Source organism: Panthera leo, chromosome C1 (assembly GCF_018350215.1).
Source record: "Panthera leo isolate Ple1 chromosome C1, P.leo_Ple1_pat1.1, whole genome shotgun sequence".
Classification (NCBI taxonomy): domain Eukaryota; kingdom Metazoa; phylum Chordata; class Mammalia; order Carnivora; family Felidae; genus Panthera; species Panthera leo.
The window spans coordinates 78620591-78638945 of record NC_056686.1 but is presented as its reverse complement, the minus strand read 5'-3'; the positions used below and the strand labels follow the sequence as shown (position 1 = coordinate 78638945).

Below are 18355 nucleotides of genomic sequence, written 5' to 3'. Positions count from 1 at the left end.
CTCTGTGCTGACAGCTCAGAGCCTGGAGCCTGCTTCAGATTGTGTGTCTTCCTTTCTCTCTGCCCCTCCTGTGCTCATGTTCCGTCTCTGTCTCTCAAAAATAAATAAACATTTTTTAAAAAATCATGCTATGCAAATAATTTTTTTCTTATAGGGAAATATGGGCATTTTCTGTTTAGTAGATAGTAAAAACATACACACACACACACACACACACACACACACACACACACACACAGGTTACTCAAAGGTCTACTCTGACACTGCTATTGAAGAGTCACACGGATGAGATCTTCAACAGCCAGAAGCTGATGGTCAATTCTGTGTTTTCTGTGAACCCCCGGATTCAATGACTCTACCTTCTTTTACTTCTCAATGTGATCAAGTATATAACCCATGACTAATACTGGCATAAATGTGCAGCAGCCACTCAAGCTATTTGGAAGTTGCTTATCACTACAACATGATTTTCTCATCCTGCTTCCCCTCTCTTTTCTCAACTACCTACTATTTCTTAAGCCTATGTACTTCACCGTGAGAGAAACACATCAAACTAGGGTTCTCTTCTGCTCTCCAGATGATGTGTACCCAGTGAGAAATTCAGTAAATCAGTTAATAAATGCTGCTAAATATTTGCTTAACCTTGTCTGTTTCCTCATGAGGAGATTCAGGCTATTCATTCTGGGGAGCACACTCCTCCATAAATGACATAGTACCCCTCTTATTATATACCACATATAAAAACACATGATGGCAGTCTGTCCAAAACCTTGGTGGGTTTTTTGTTTTGTTTTGTTCTGTTTTGTTTTTTTGGGAGACTGAGAGAGAGAGAGAGAGAGAGAGAGAGCGCCAGAGAGAGAGAAGGAGGGAGAATCTTAAGCAGGCTCCATGCCCAGCTCGGAGCCTGACTTGGTACTGGATCCAACCACACTGGGATCACGACCTGAGCCAAAATCAAGAGTTAGACGCTTAATCGACTTAACCACCCAGGCATCCCCACCTTAACTTACTGATTCTTCCATTATTTCCTCTGATTCGTAATGCTACCTCTTACATATCAAGTTTCTACTGTGTGTATGTTTGCTAAAAAGGGTCTGTTCTATACCACTGATATTTTTTGGTTTATTCCTATACCAACATCACATTGACTTAATTCATATAACTTCAGAAGTCCTGGTGTCTATAGGCATGCTCTCCACCTTGGTCTACAGCTTCAAAATTGCCTCCTTTATTCTTGGACCTCGGCTCTTCTGTATAATATTTACAGTCAGTTCATTAAGTTTTACCAAAAATCTGTTGGGATATTGATGGGAATTATATCAAATGTATCAATTATTTTGGGAAAAAGTGACACTTTTATATTATGGTTCCTTTCAGAAAAATGGTATCTACTTCATTTTAGTATACATGCTGCCAAAGTGAGCACTGGGGTATACTTCATTAGGTAGATCTTCTTTTAAGACTTGCAACCAAATTTTATAATTTTCTCCACTGGATTAATCATGTCTTTTATTCTGATGTTTTGACATCTGGAACTTCACTCACCCTAGGAAGACTGGCCCTCCCTCCCAAGGTTAGCCAATTCTTAGAGACAGTAAACTACTCACCTGGAAGTGTACCTTTCATAAACAAGCTAATCAATCCAGAGCCTCCTCCTCCCTCCTCTGTTTGGCTCTTACACTCAGGACCAATAATCCCCTACCCTACTTACCTCAGGACCAGGTACCACACAACTCAGGACAGCCTTACACTATAGCCCGCTGAGATTATTCATACTAGCCAATCCTAAACCTGCCTTCCCTGCTTTCACTGTGCCTTCCCACACAAACCACAAAAACATCTCTTTTCCTCCCAAATCCCTCAGTCTCCTGATCAACCCTGATGCTTTACATGGCCTGTCATGTCTCCTGTTTCTAGGGATTTGTGACTATAAAAATTCCTTCTGCATGACAGTCATTTCCATGTCTGTGTGTCTCACCATACTTGATGAAAGCAAATCTGAGCACATTTTTAAATCTTCATTAAGACTGTACATATTTTCTGTATATTTTTTCTTATTTAACTAATAGTTTTTATTTTAATGTTTTACTAAGTGCAGAAGTCTTAAGTGAATGAGTTTTTATATATGTATACATCCACAAAATTACTATCCAGATCAAATACAGAATATTCAAGTACCCAAAAGACTCCCTCCAACATTCTTTACTCAAAAAGGTAAACACTACTTGGAGTTTTTAATACCATATATTAAAGAATATATGAATCAAGAATTTTACCTATTCTTGATTTCTTACGGAAATGTACTATATTCTTTTGCACCTGGCTTCTTTTGCTTACATTATCTATGATATATATTCACTTATGTTGTTAATAGTTTTAGTTGCTCTTTTCCATGTGTATATGTTCCATAATGTGAATATAACACAATTTATTTATTCTATTATTAACATTTAGCAATTATGAATGAAGCTACTTTGAACACTCTTGCACCTATCCTTTGATAGATACAGGCATTCATTTCTGATGCAGTAAATGCTAGATCACAGGGTGACTTATGTTAGCTTTAGCAGATAATGGCAAAGTTTTCCAAAGTGTTTCTACCAATTTACACTCTTAGAAATATATGAGAATTGTAGGGGCTCCACAAGTTTGCCAAAACTTGATATTGTGAGTCATTTTCATTTTAGCCACTGTGGGCCATAATGGGCCTTTTTCCTTTTGTCATCACCCTTGTTTTGTTTATTACTTTCTTGTAGGAAAATCTTTAGCTATTGATTCAATATCTCTAATAGCTATATTTCCATTCAAGTTTTCAATTTATTAAGTTAGTTCTGTTAAATTATATTTTGTTGAGAAATCATTTATTGAGTCCAAATTTTCATATTTATCATCCTAAAATGGTTCATAGTATTTGGTCTTCTTTCTTTCTTTTTTTTTTTTAATGTTTATTTCTTGAGAGAGAGAGAGAGAGAGAGAGAGAGAGACAGAATGTGAGTGGGGGAGGGGCAGAGAGAAAGGGAGACACAGAATCCAAAGCAGGCTCCAGGCTCCAGGCTCCAAGCTGTCAGCACAGAACCCAACACCGGGCTCAAACCCACAACCAGAAACCATGAGGTCATGACCTGAGCTGAAGTTGGACACCCAACCGACTGAGTCACCCAGGCACCCCTTTCTTAAATCATAGCTAAATCTATACTTTAGAAGTCCTTTTCAATCCCAATATTGTTTTTTGTGCTTTGTCTCCTTGATTAATTTTGTCTGATGCCCATTAGTTTGGTCATTATGAAAAGAACCAGATTTAGATTTTGTTGATTTTCTCTATGGTTTCCTTGTTTTCTATTCGATCATTTAATCCTATATTATTTCAATACTTCTATTTCCTATTTTTCTTTTGATGATTTCTTCAACTGTCCTTTTCCTGACTACATAAATTGGATGTTTTAGCTCATTCATTTTCATGCATATATTAATTTCAATATATGCACAGGAGACTAAAAATTTCCCTCTAAGAATATCTTTGGTGTCAGCCCACAAGCTGTGGTATTTTTTATATCGCTCTGTTCTAAAAGTTTTTTTTTTTAATTTTTTAAAAATGTTTATTTATTTTTGAGAAAGAGAGACAAGAGTGTGAGTGGCGGAGGGACAGAGAAAGAAGGAGACACAGAATCCAAAGCAGGCTCCAGGCTCTGAGCTGTCAGCATAGAGCCCAATGCAGGGCTTGGACTCACGAACCATGAGATCATGACCTGAGCCAAAATTAGACACTTAACTGACCGAACCACTGAAGCGCCTCAAAAGTTTTCTAATTTTTGTCCTAATTTCTTCAATGGTCCGTAAGTAGCAAGAAAGCTGGCTTTAAATTTCTAAAAATACATGATTTGGGGGTGGATTACATTCTAACTTAATTGTACTATAGTCTGAGAAGGTAATATATACAACATCAATCTTTTGGTGTTTGTTGAAACTCATACTTTCTGGCATAGTGAGGTAAAGATTATAAATGTTCTAGAAGTGCTTGAAAGAATATGACTTTTCAAACTGTTGGGTATAGGGTTCCATAAATACATACATTAGATCAAGATTACTAGTTGTCATTCAACTCTTCAATTTCTTGCTTTCATGTTACTAATCTAATAATTCCTAGTAAATGTGTAAGAATGTTACCTGTATGATTAAAGGTTTGCTCATTACCATGTGAAATTTTATTTTCTTTATATATTTCTGGGCTTGACTATTAGATACATGTAAGTTTAGAATCTTTACAGGCTCCTGGTTAGATATTATTTAAACCTTATATAAGAGTCTTCTTTTTAAACTTTATTTTAGAGAGAGAGAGAGAGAAAGCAAGCAGGGGAGAGTGCAGAGGGAGAGAGAGAGAGAGAGAGAAAGAAAGAAAGAGAGAGAGAGAATCGTAAGCAGGCTCTACACTCAGCACAGAGCCTGATGTGGAGCTTGATATGATGACCTGGGATTATGACCTGAGCTGAAATCAGGAGTCTGACACTCAACCAACTGGGCCACCCATATAAGAGTCATTTTTATGCTCAACATCACTCATCACCAGGGAAATACAAATCAAAACCACAATGAGATACCACCTCACACTGGTCAGAATGGCTAAAATTAACAACACAGGAAAACAACAGATGATGGTGAGGATGCAAAGAAAAAGGAACCCTTTTACATTTTTGGTGGTAATGCAAACTGGTGCAGCCACTCTGGAAAAAGTATGGAGGTTCCTCAAAAAGGAAAAAACTAGAACTATCCTATAACCCAGCAACTGCACTACTATACTTAGTATAGGTAAATACTTTTACCCAAAGTATACAAAAATACAGATTCAAAGGGGTACATGCACCCTGATGTTTAAAGCTGCATCAACAATAGCCAAACTATGGAAAGAGTCCAAATGTCCTTTGACTGGATGTCCATTGACTTTATCCGTGAATGGATAAAGAAGAGGTGTATATACATACAATGGAAAATTACTCAGCCATCAAAGATAATGAAATCTTGCCATTTGCACTGATATAGATGGAGCTAGAGTGTATTATGGTAAGCAAAATAAGTCAAAGAAAAATACAATATGATTTCACTCATATTGTAATTGGAATTGAAGAAACAAAACAGATGAACACAGAAAAAAAAGGAGGTAAACCATACAACAGATATTTAAGTATAGAGAACAAACTGAGGGTTGATGGAGGGAGGTGGCGGGGGTGGGGGGTGGGAAATGGGTTAAAAGAGTGATGGGTATTAAGGAGGGCACCTGTGATGAGCACAAGGTATTGTATGTAAGTGATGAATCACTAAATTCTACTAAAAATGAGTATTACACTGTATGTTAACTGGAATTTAAATAAAAACTTGAAAGAAAAAAATTTTTTGAAGACAAAAATGGAGATTATGATTTTTTCCTGTGTAAAAAGCTGTTATAATTATATTATTATATTGGAAAATATTATTAAACTAAAAAATGTTAAATGTTTATTAGTTTAAATGTTAATTGACATTGATAGTTAAGGGTTCCTTAGTCAAGACTACCTACAAAACTTTATATTAAGACATGCTTTATACAAAATCAGGGCACCTGGGTGGCTGAGTTGGTTAAGTATCTGGCTCTTGATTTCAGCTCAGGTCATGATCTCAATGTTTGTAGGTTCAAGCCCTGTGCCAGCAGGCTACACATTGATAGTGCAGAGCCTGCTTGGGAGTCTCTCTCTCTCTCTCTGTCCCTCCCCAATTTAGGTATGTGTGCACGCTCTCTCTCTCAAAATAAACTTAAAGAAAAAAAAAAAAAAAGAAGACATGCTTTATACTTTCTTTTACTCACGAACATATTTACTCACGAATTTTATTTAGGAAATAATTTCAGAAAAAAGTAAATATCATTACATTGATAATCATTATCAGACTTCTAATCCCAATCCAGAATGCCAGTAACATGAAATTTTTAATGAAAAATGAAAAACTATTAATAGACAAAAAGAACATTAAATTTTTCTACTGCTAAGTTTCTGAAATATTTTCATTTTAAAAATTAGCTACAGGGGTGCCTAGGTGGCTCAGTCAGTTAAGCATCCGACTCTCAATTTCTGCTCAGGTCATGATCTCACAGGTTGTGAGTTTCAGCCCTGCAACGGGCTCTGTGCTGACAGTGCAGAACCAGCCTGGGATATTCTCTCTTTCTTTCTTTCTCTCTCTCTCTCTCTCTCTCTCTCTCTCTCTCTCTCTCTCTCCCCCCCCCCCCTCCTGCTCACTCTCTCGCTCTCAAAAATAAATAAATAATTTAAAAACAGATAATAAAAATTAGCTACAATTTCAAAAAGGTAATATATTCTTTTTCCCCCTACAAAAACAATTATCTGCTTTAAAACACATACCTCTTTCCTTGTTTACTTTGTTCAAGTAAGTCTACCTTTAACTTTATACATTCCTCTTGGGACTTCTGCAAACTCTGCTCCTTTTCAATCACCATTTTCTGGCTCTGCTCTAATTTATCTTCTGCCTCTCTATAAAATAAAGGAAAATAGTTTTTAAAGGCTATTAAAGAGATTATTCCAGGTATGCAAGAATAGCTCAACATTAGGAATTCTATCAGCTTAAATTAGCAAGGTAAGAGAAACCAAGATTTAGTAAGAAAGAGAAAAGGCATATTTATCACTTATCAACTAAGAGTTTTTACAAGGAATAAAATGATACATATACAGTCAGATACTAGAAGCATAACCATACAGTTCAAAAATTAGGTAAGAATGACTATTATTACCACTATATCCAATGATTTTTCTGATAGTTACTAAAAGAAAAATGAAAAAGTACTAAATAGAAATTTTGAAAAGGAAAGACAATATTTTCTTTTTCTGCTAATATTATTAGCTGCCTGGAAAATCCAGGAGGATCAAAATGCAAAATTATTAGGGTAAAATAATATGACAACTAGTCCAATTACAAAATAATTATATTACACAAAGAGCAACAGCCTTCCTATATACCATCAATTAACAGAACATGAACAAATTCACAACAACCAAAAATATAAAATATCTAGGAATAAAATTACAACAACATGTGATACAAGGAAAATTACAAAATTCTGATGGTCACAAAAGATGACTTTAGTGTACATCAGAATAACCTGCAGGACTTACTAAAACACATATTACTGGATCCCACCTCTCACAGTTTGTGATTCAGTAAGTCTGAGACAGAACCTGAGATCTACAATTCTAACAACTTCCCAGAAGATGCTAATACTGCTGGTCCCAGAACTACACTTTGGGAATCATCAAAATGGAATGATGTGCTATTTACTATGCATATATTTCTCATTTTATTCAAAGCAAAAGGGGATAAATTATAAAGTTCCTGATTCCTTGTATTTTATTCTTAAACTCCCATTGAAGCACCAGTATATACTACTATATAGGGCAAGAAATGAATTAGTGCATATTCAATAAAAGCATGTAAATAAGCATCTCAGCTCACTTTATGTCTTTTTTTAGCCCCCGTAAAACACATGCATCTTGGAGCCAAGAGGAGTTATGATGGACCACAGAACAGATTCCACAGGTCCTAAGATAGTCTCTAAACCACTAGAAATTTATGGGGTGGGGAACAAGATTTCACAAGATACATCAAAAAGCACAAGTAGGAAGTAAAAACTTTAAAGCCATAAAAAGTATATTTACCTCAAAACTTTATCTTGGGCTGAAACTTCTGCTTCCAAATTTATAATGTGTTCTTCCAAGATAGGCACACTTGCTGCCTGTTGTTGAACAGATTCAAGCATAGAAACCTAGAACAAAAAAGTAACCTTTAGCACATTTTCTTTCACAAAATAATCTACTTGATCCTTTGTTTCTTTTTCTGTTTGCGAGGGTGTTCAATATAAAGCCCCAATCATCGATCAAATGTGAAGCTCACCCTATCTCTTCCTTTGATCAACATTTACATGGGTGTGTCATCATCACAAGCCAATATCAGCATGTAAGCTCCAGCCATTACCCTCAACTTAATATCCCAAGATAATTGATTAACTATTTGGGGGGGAATAAAGAATCTCTACTGAAACCAACCAGGAAAATAAATTTCACATAAACAGAAAATTCAATATAAAAGATAAAATTATAAAAAAGTAAATAAGAAAATACTTACTGAACCATTTTACAATTTAAGACCTAATTTTAGAATACATCTTACTAGAGAAAACTTAGAAAATACAAAAAGCAAAGTAATCCTACAACCTGGAAGATAAAAAGAATACAGCAGGGTGGGAATCTACAACCTAAATGGTATCTGGAAAGAATATCAATAAGGGACCTAATTATCCCTGAAAAAAGGAAGCATGAGGTCCAGGAAAGAAAACCCAGAATACCGCTAAAAATGTGCTGGTAAGTCAACCCTCCTTTTCCCATTCCTTTCAAAACACCAACAGTCCAGTGATAGCCTACCAGGAAGAGAGAGAAAATTGATTATCTAAGACACTGAACAGGAAAGGTTTAGGACTATGTAGAACGATGAGCAGGGATGAAGTAGTTATAAACAAGCTGGTTGACATAAAACAGTTTCCAACTTCCTACATCATCTCATTTAGGGCTATCCCACAGGTGGGAAATCAAAGGATTCTTTGCTGGAAAAATTCAACAGCTCCAAAGAAAAAGGCCTCACATACTGATTTTGGGCAAAAGAGGCTGGGTATCTCCCTAGAAAAGATCCACCTCCCCAGGCATCACCAACATATGAAGTGCATTGGACAATAAACTTCACCTTTGTACAGAGAGCTTCCAAAGCGCATTTAAGTGCCTTTCTCTTAAATATAAAAAGGTAAAACATGAACATCTGAAAAAAAGGCTTCTAACGTAAAAAGTCAAAGGCCACAACAAAAGAAAAAGGCAACTGGCAGCAAGCAAGGCAAGTATGCACACACACATAGAAACACACATTAAATCTTAAGAAAGCTAAGTGAAGATACTGCATCAGGATGTTCTTCCAACCACCCCCCCCCAAAAAAAGATTAAGAGAATATGGAAAAGCTCTGGAAAATGAAAAAAAAAAAATCTGACAGCTAAAGTAAGATTCAATAAAGGTGTAGATGATAGCTTTGAGGAAATTTGAAAAGTATCATAAGAAGACAAGGAGATGGAAAACATGAGAAAAGACCTTAAAAGATTCAGAGGACCAATTGAGGTAATCCAATATTCACCTAATAGGAAAAATAAAAGAGAACAGAAGGAAGAAAAGCAGATAGGTGTAAATGGGCCTTAACACACAAAGGTAGACAAATAAGGATAGTAGCAGACCTATCTACTGAAACTTGGCAGGCCAGAAAGGAATGGCATGAAATCTTCAATGTGATGAACAGGAAAAATATGCAGCCGAGAATCCTTTATCCAGCAAGTCTGTCATTCAGACTAGGAGAGATAAAGGTTTTCCCAAACAAACAAAACTTAAGGAATTCATTACCACTAAACCAGCCCTACAAGAGATTCTAAGGGGGACTCTGTGAGTGAAATGTTGCAAGGACCACAAAGTACCAGAGACATCACTACAAACATGAAACCTACAGATAACACAATGACACTAAACCCATATCTTTCAATAATAACACTAAATGTAAATGGACTAAAAGCTCCAACCAAAAGACATAGAGTATCAGAATGGATAAAAAAAACAAGACCCATCTATTTGCTGTCTACAAGAGACTGATTTTAGACCTGAGGACATCTTCAGATTGAAAGTGAGGAGATGGAGAACTATCTATCACGCTACTGGAAGTCAAAAGAAAGCTGGAGTAGCCATACTTGTATCAGGCAAACTAGACTTTAAATTAAAGGCTGTAACAAGAGATGAAGGGCAATATATAATTACAGTGTCTATCCATCAGGAAGAGCTAACAATTATAAATGTCTATGCACCAAATTCAGCAGCACCCAAATATATAAAACAATTACTCACAAACATAAGCAACCTTATTGATAAGAATGTGGTAATTGCAGGGGACTTTAATATTCCACTTACAACGATGGATAGATCATCTGGACAGAGAATCAGTAAAGAAACAATGGCCCTGAACGATACATTGGACCAGATCGACTTGACAGATATTTAGAACTCTGCATCCCCAAACAACAGAATATACTTTCTTCTCAAGTACATGCAGAACATTCTAAGACAGATCACATACTGGGTCACAAAACAGCCCTTAATATGTATAAAAGGATTGAGATCATACCATGCACACTTTCAGACCACAATGCTATGAAACTTGAAATCAACCACAGGAAAAAGTCTGGAAAACCTCCAAAAGCATGGAGGTTAAAGAACACCCTACTAAAGAATAAACTGGTCAACCAGGCAATTAGAGAAGAAATTTAAAAATATATGGAAATAAATGAAAATACAACAATCCAAACACCTTGGGATGCAGCAAAGGCAGTCCTGAGAGGAAAATACATTGCAATCCAGGCCTATCTCAAGAAACAAGAAAAATCCCAAATACAAATTCTAACAGCACACCTAAAGGAACTAGAAGGAAAACAGCAAAGACACCCCAAACCCAGCAGAAGAAGAGAAATAATAAAGATCAGAGCAGAAATAAACAACATAGAACCCCCCAAAAAAAACCAAAAACAAAACAAAACAAAAAACAGTAGAGCAGATAAATGAAACCAAGAGTTGGTTTTTTGAAAAAATAAACAAAATTGATAAACCTCTAGCCAGGCTTCTCAGAAAGAAAAGAGAGAGGACCCAAATAGATAAAATCATGAATGAAAATTGAATTATTACAACCAATCCCTCAGAAATACAAGCAATTATCAGGGAATACTATGAAAAATTATATGCCAACAAAATGGACAACCTGGAAGAAATGGACAAATTCCTAAACTCCCACATACTTCCAAAACTCAAATGGAAAGAAATGGAAAATTTGAACAGACCCATAATCAGCTAAGAAATTGAAATCAGTTATCAAAAATCTCCCAACAAATAATCGTGGACCAGATGGCTTCCCAGGAGAATTCTACCAGACATTTAAAGCGGAGTTAATACCTATCCTTCTCAAGCTGTTCCAAAAAACAGAAATGGAAGGAAAACTTCTGGACTCATTCTATGAAGCCAGCATGACCTCGATTCCTAAACTAGACAGAGACCCCACAAAAAAGGAGAATTACAGGCCAATATCCCTGATGAACATGGATGCAAAAATTCTCAACAAGATACTAGCAAGTCGAATTCAACAGCATACAAAAACAATCATTAAGCATGATCAAGTGGGATTCATTTCTGGGCTGCAGGGCTGGTTCAATATTTGCAAATCAATCAGTGTGATATATCACATTAATAAAAGAAAGGATAAGAACCATACAATCCTGTCAATAGATGCAGAAAAAGCAGTTGACAAAATACAGCATCCTTTCTTAATAAAAACCCTCGAGAAACTCAGGATAGAAGGAACAAATCTAAACATCATAAAAGCCATATATGACAACAGCTAAATCATCCTCAATGGGGAAAAACCAAGAGCTTTCCCCCTGAGATCAGGAACACGACAGGGATTTCCACCCTCACCGCTGTTGTTTAACTTAGTGTTGGAAGTCCTAGCATCAGCAGTCAGACAACAAAATGAAATCAAAGGCATCAAAAGTAGCAAAGATGAAGTCAAACTTTCACAATTTGCAGACGACATGATACTCTACATGGAAAATCCAACAGACTCCACCAAAAGTCTGCTAGAACTGATACATGAATTCAGCAAAGTCACAGGGCACAAAATCAATGTACAGAAATTTTTATACACCAATAATGAAGCAAAAGAAAGAGAAATCAAGAAACGGATCCCATTCACAATTGCATCAAGAACCATAAAATGCGTAGGAATAAACCTAGCCAAAGATTTAAAATATATGTATGCTGAAAACTATAGAAAGCTTATGAAGGAAATTGAAGAAGACACAAAGAAATGGAAACACATTCCATGCTCATGGATTGGAAGAATATTGTTAAAATGTCTATACTACCCAAAGTAATCTACACATTCAATGCAATCCCAATCAAAATTGCACCAGCATTCCTCTCAAAGCTAGAACAAGCAATCCTAAGATTTGTATGGAACCACAAAAGACCCCGAATAGCCAAAGTAATACTGAACAAGAAAACCGAAACAGGAGACATCACAATCCCAGATTTTAATTTCTGCTACAAAGCTGTAATCATCAAGAAAGCACTGTATTGTCACAAAAACAGACACATAGACCAATGGAATGGAATAGAGACCACAGAATTGGACCAACAAATGTATGGCCAACTAATCTTTGACAAAGCTGGAAAGAGTATCCAATGGAAAAAAGATAGTCTCTTTAACAAATGGTGCTGGGAGAACTGGACAGCAACATGCAGAAAAATGAAACTAGACTACTTCCTTACACTATTCACAAAAATAAACTCAAAATGGATAAAGGACCTGAATGTGAGACAGGAAACCATCAAAACCCTAGAGGAGAAAGCAGGAAAAAACCTCTCTGACCTCAGCCGCAGGAATTTCTTACTTGACTCATCTCCAAAGGCAAGGGAATTAAAAACAAAAATGAACTACTGGGACCTCATCAAGATAAAAACTTCTGCACTGCAAAGGAAACAGTCAACAAAGCTAAAAGGCAACCAACAGAATGGGAAAAGATATTTGCAAATGACATATCGGATAAAGGCCTAGTATCCAAAATCTGTAAAGAACTCACCAAACTCCACACCCGAAAAACAAATAATCCAGTGAAGAAATGGGAAGAAGACATGAATAGACACTTTTCTAAAGAAGACATCCAGATGGCCCAAAGACACATGAAAAGATGCTCAATGTCACTCCTCATCAGGGAAACACAAATCAAAACCACACTAAGATACCACCTCATGCCAGTCCGAGTGGCTAAAATGAACAAATCAGGAGACTACAGATGCTGAAGAGGTTGGGGAAAAACGGGAACCCTCTTGCACTGTTGGTGGGAATGCAAACTGGTGCAGCTGCTCTGGAAAACAGTGTGGAGGTTCCTCAAAAAATTAAAAATAGATCTACCCTATGACCCAGCAATAGCATTGCTAGGAATTTACCCAAGGGATACAGGAGTACGGATGCATAGGGGCACTTGTACCCCAATGTTTATAGCAGCGCTTTCAATAATAGCCAAATTATGGAAAGAGCCCAAATGTCCATCAACTGACGAATGGATAAAGATGTGTTTTATCTATACAATAGACTACTACTTGGAAATGAGAAAGAATGAAATCTGGCCATTTGCAGCAACGTGGATGGAACTGGAGGGTATTATGCTAAGTGAAGTAAGTCAGGCAGAAAAGACAGTTACCATATGTTTTCACTCATATGTGGATCCTGAGAAACTTAACAGAGAACCATGGGGGAGGGGAAGGGAGGAAAAAAAAGTTACAGAGAGGGAGGGAAGAAACCATAAGAGACTCTTGGATACTGAGAACAAACGGAGGGTTGATGGGGGTTGGGGAGAGGGAAAGTGGTGATGGGCATTGAGGAGACCACCTGTTGGGATGAGCACTGGGTGTTGTATGGAAACCAATCCAACAATAAATTATATTTAATATAAAAAATAATAAAAATAAAAATAAACATTTAAAAATAAATAAAAATAAAAATTTTTAAATAAAAAACACAAAGGAAGATAAATAAGTTGTATTTCCTTCATACAAGAAATAAAACTACATAAATTGATAATCTTAAGATTTTAAGAAGCTATGACTTATGTAAATGTACACACTATACAAGCTACCCTAAATCATTTTCAGATATTAAATTCATATAAAATTGATTTCATAACATGTTGATACTATATTATCATAACAAAAGTTATTATACATAACACATTAAGGCAAAACATGGAATATTTTTCCAATTATAAATCTTAAAATGATTCCAGTTAATTTCTACTTGCATAGTCACACTTCAAGAAACATACTTTTGCTCTTGACTGTGTTAATTCAAAGTGGACAGATTCCATTTTAGTCATTAAAGAATGATTCTGTGAGACCAAACAAGCATTTTGTTGCCTAAGTTTGTTAAGTTTTTCTCGAAGACTTCTGATCTCCTGATCCATGGAGGGAGATGAAAAAGACATCTGAAAAATGAAAAAGAGCAAGCTATGTTGCATTATTTCATTATATGTAATTAATGGAAAACTGTAAACAATTATCAGTAAAATGTCTACATAGCTCAGAAAATGAGTTAAGATGTTTAGTAAGTGTGGTTGAGGACGTGTGGGACAGTAAGCGCTCTCCTCCACTGTGGTGAAACTTACATAAATAAGTATAGTTTAGAAAACAATGGTACACTTTGGGAAAGTTCTTAGTATTACCAGTAAAGTTCAACATACTAAGACTCAACAATATTACCCCTGGGTATAAATTTAAAACTTTTGCAGCTGGGGGCGCCTGGGTGGCTCAGTAGGTTAAGTGGCCGACTTCGGCTCAGGTCATGATCTCACTGCTCTTGAGTTCCAGCCCTGCGTCAGGCTTTGTGCTGACACCTCAGAGCCTGGAGCCTGCTTTGGATTCTGTGTCTCCCTCTGTCTCTGCTCCTCCCCTACTCACAGTCTGTCTCTCTCAAAAATAAATAAACATTAAAAAAAATTTTTTTACACCTGAAAATATAAAAATATTCATACTAAATTTCCCCATAAGAGACAATAAATGGAAAAAAACCAAATGACTGTCAATAATAAAATGGAAAATGGATAAATTCTTTAAACCAACTCTTCATTTCGGCTAGGGTCATGATCCCAGGGTCATGGGATTGAGCCCTGTTTTGGGCGCTAGACCGAGCATGGAGCCTGCTTAAAATTCTCTCTCTCCCTCTGCCCTTCTCCCACCTTGTGCTCTCTCCCTCTAAAACAAAAAATAAATTAAAAAAATAAAAATAAAAAAGTAAACTATACACAAATTTTTATTATACTCTTAAATATATATTTTATAATAAATTAATTTTCTAGAAGGTTGAGGTTTTCAAGACATAATTTTTTTTTGAAAAAGTAATATACTTATGCAATCCAAAAGTCAAAACTATACAAAACATACAGAAGCCTCATTCCCATTTTTAGTAGATAGGTAACCATTTTTATAAGTTTCTTATTTATAAAACACCAATCACACAGCAAAAAAAAAAAAAAAAAAAAAAAAAAAAAAAAAAAAAATAGGGAACTGCTTATACAGTTATTAACTACAGAGTTACTAAGTTATGGTCTTAACTAAGCCCAGTCTTCTAGTGTTTCCACATTCATTTGCAAGCAATACAAATTACCCACTCCCACACTGACTTATGCAAAATCTAGCATTCTAATTAGGTCATTCTGTACCTTGCATTTTTTAAACTATATATCCTGCCAATCTCTCCACAATTAATATAGTTGGAAAGTCTATTCTTTTATTCTCTCCCCCACCTCAGCTGCAGTTTCCATTGCATGTTTATTCAACTAATCCCCTATTACTGGACACTTGAGGTATTTCTAATCTTCTGCTATAACAATGTTTCATTTTGTACTTATGCAGGCATACCTGTCAGGTATTTTTCTAGAAATGGGATTTCCACATCAAGAGTAAACGTATTTGTGATTTTGGGAAACATTACCGAATGCCCCTCCACAGGGGCTATATCATTTTGCATTCCTACCAGCAATGTATGAGAACACCTATCTCCTTCTAATTTCACCACAAAACACGGTATCAAACATCTGGATGTTTTAACAATCTGATAGGTTAAGAACTGGTACCTTAGTTTCACTGTGAATTCCTTTTATTATGAATGAGAATGAACACCTTTTTATTTGTTTGAAGATCATTTTAATTTCCTTTTTCACACATATCTATTGCCCATTTTTCTATCGGGTTATCTTTTCTTCTTTCTAGAAGCTCTTCCCATATTAAAGAGATTACCCCTTTGTCTTTAACAGGCATTACCAATATTTTCCCCCTCCAATTTATCATCTGTCTTTTGATTTTGCTTAAGGTAAAACACAATGATTTCAAATAAAGCATATATGTAACAAAACTGATCAGCAATTTGAGTTAGGATAGAGGTCAAGTTTCCAGAATGTAAAAAAAAATTTTTTTGCCCCCAGAATTACATAATCTTTGTAGACATGGAATTTGAATTTATTTTCTAAATTGCTGGCTCACACTGCTTCATTAAGTAGCTTCCTTACAAAAAGAAAACCTCTTGGGGCACACTGGGTAGCTCAGTCAGTTAAACATCTGACTTTTGATTTCAGCTCAGGTCATGATCTCATGGTTCATGAGTTTGAGCCCCACATGGGGCTCCACGCTGACAGTGTGGAGCCTGCTTAGGATTCTTTCTCTTTCCCTCTCTCTCTGCCTCTCCCCCACTTGTGCGTGTGCATGTTCTCTCTCTCTCAAAATATCTAAATAAACTTAAAAAAAAAAGAAAAAACATCTCAATTGTTAGCTTTCTGAAGTGGGAAGACAAATTTTTATTCGAAAAGATGATGAAGTGCATATGCAACTGTATCTATATATGCATGCTGGCTGTGAGGCAATAGAGCATAGGAAGAGAGTGGAACGGGAGATTAAAGGGTTGAGTAAGGAAGAAAGGTAAACACAGTGAGATGGACAATATGATTGAATACGAAATATGGAGAGAGAGAGAGTTCCAGACTAGTAAAGATATCGAAGAGCATCCACAAAATTCAGGGATAATGAAGAGAACAATACCATGTTATCATATAGCACCTGATTCAGGCTAAATATGGTAAATATACCTTAACCACTGAATAAATAACTGATTACCTATTCCGTACATGGGATAGTGCCAAAAATCACAGGAGTTACAATTTACTTAGGAAAGCAAGCCATTTAATTGCAAAAAGGTAATAAATATAGAAGTTTAAAAATAGAGCAACACACCAAAGCAACTATTTTCTTGTTAGGACACAAAAAGAACCATAACATTTAAATTCAATGAGTCTTAAGCATGATGATAAAAGACTATGGAAAACATAAGACATTTAAAGAAAAAACTTTAGATCTTTAGACAGATCTAAAACCAAAACTACTTTTATGTAGACAGGTCTAAAAACAATAACCTTATCTCTTGTTTTTTTTTCAAAATCAGTACGGCCACTGGGCATTTTACAAACTTTTTTATAAGGTGTGTGATTCAGAAGTCCAAGCTGGTTAGGCAGAGAAAGATCTTCCAGGATGAGTTTTTCAGACCTTGAGAGATTAGAGGTATAATCAGAATTTTCACTTGGACTAACACTAGAGAAAAAAGAAAAATACATTTTAATTCCTAGATGATTTAAGTATTCACTCCAATTTCTATACATCAAATAAGAAAACAGAAAGAAAAGCACCTGAAGTGCTGCTGGAAATCACATTCAGTTCTGAACTTAAGGCAATGTCACAACTAAATTTCTTAATAAAGTGTAATTAGTTTTAAACTAGAGGCTCTATACGCTAGAATTACTTAAGATTCAAAAAAAGAGTCAAAATAATAAAAGATTAACCCCGAAACATATATTTTATACTGAGTCCTAATATAGTAAAAGTATCAACTTAATGTACAAACACTTCCCTAATATTTCTACTTTTTCCTGGATGAGCACTGGGTGTTGTATGGAAACCAATTTGACAATAAATTTCATATATTGAAAAAAAGCCAAAAAACCAAGGGTTACATTAAAAATTACAGAAAATTGGGGTGCCTGGGTGGATCAGTCGGTTAAGTGTCTGACTTCGGCTCAGGTCATGCTCTCGCAATCTGTGAGTTCCAGACCTGTGTCAGGCTCTGTGCTGACAACTTAGAGCCTGGAGCCTGCTTCAGATTCTGTGTCTCCCTCTCTCTCTGCCCCTCCCCTGCTCTTGCTCTGTCTCTCTCTCTCTCTCTCAAAAATAAATATTTTTTAAAAATTACAGAAAAATTATTTCCTATTGTAAATATTATTAGAAGCAAAATATATAATAATGAAATTCATACATTTTACATTCATAAAGTCATATTCTAAAGTCTACATATGATTTTACTTACTTACCTGGATAACTCTTCCCCTAAACTCTGCAAACTCCATTCCGTTATCTTCAGTTCATGTCTTAAAGAAGCAACATTTGCAAGCAAACTTTCTTCTTCATGGTCTTTATTACAGTAGTCTGATGAACTAGATTCCATTTCTTAAAAAATGAAATGAATTTCTTGTACCTTGATGGAAAGAATCTGTGGTGTCAGTCAAAATACTCTCACAATAATAGAATTTAACTCATTATTTTTCTGTTTTCTCAAATGATGTGCAATCTTTCATAGTAATTTAAAACAAAACAAAACAAAACC

General features: G+C 35.7%; 1 protein-coding gene across 8 annotated transcripts in view; it reads right to left on the bottom strand.

The window, feature by feature from the left end:
• CCDC18 (coiled-coil domain containing 18) overlaps nucleotides 1-18355 on the bottom strand; it is a 108195-nt gene that overhangs the window by 87424 nt on the left and 2416 nt on the right. For 3 of the 8 annotated variants that reach the window (XM_042952866.1, XM_042952865.1, XM_042952868.1), the window contains exons 3-7: nucleotides 18063-18226; nucleotides 17115-17289; nucleotides 13980-14138; nucleotides 7692-7798; nucleotides 6384-6512 (exon numbers count right to left, since the gene is read on the bottom strand). In XM_042952866.1, coding sequence (XP_042808800.1) covers nucleotides 6384-6512; nucleotides 7692-7798; nucleotides 13980-14138; nucleotides 17115-17289; nucleotides 18063-18196 — 704 coding nt within the window. In that variant the 5' untranslated portion in view covers nucleotides 18197-18226. The remainder of the gene's footprint in view (nucleotides 1-6383; nucleotides 6513-7691; nucleotides 7799-13979; nucleotides 14139-17114; nucleotides 17290-18062; nucleotides 18227-18355) is intronic. The other 5 variants (XM_042952870.1, XM_042952869.1, XM_042952867.1 and 2 more) reach the window with 5 other exon arrangements.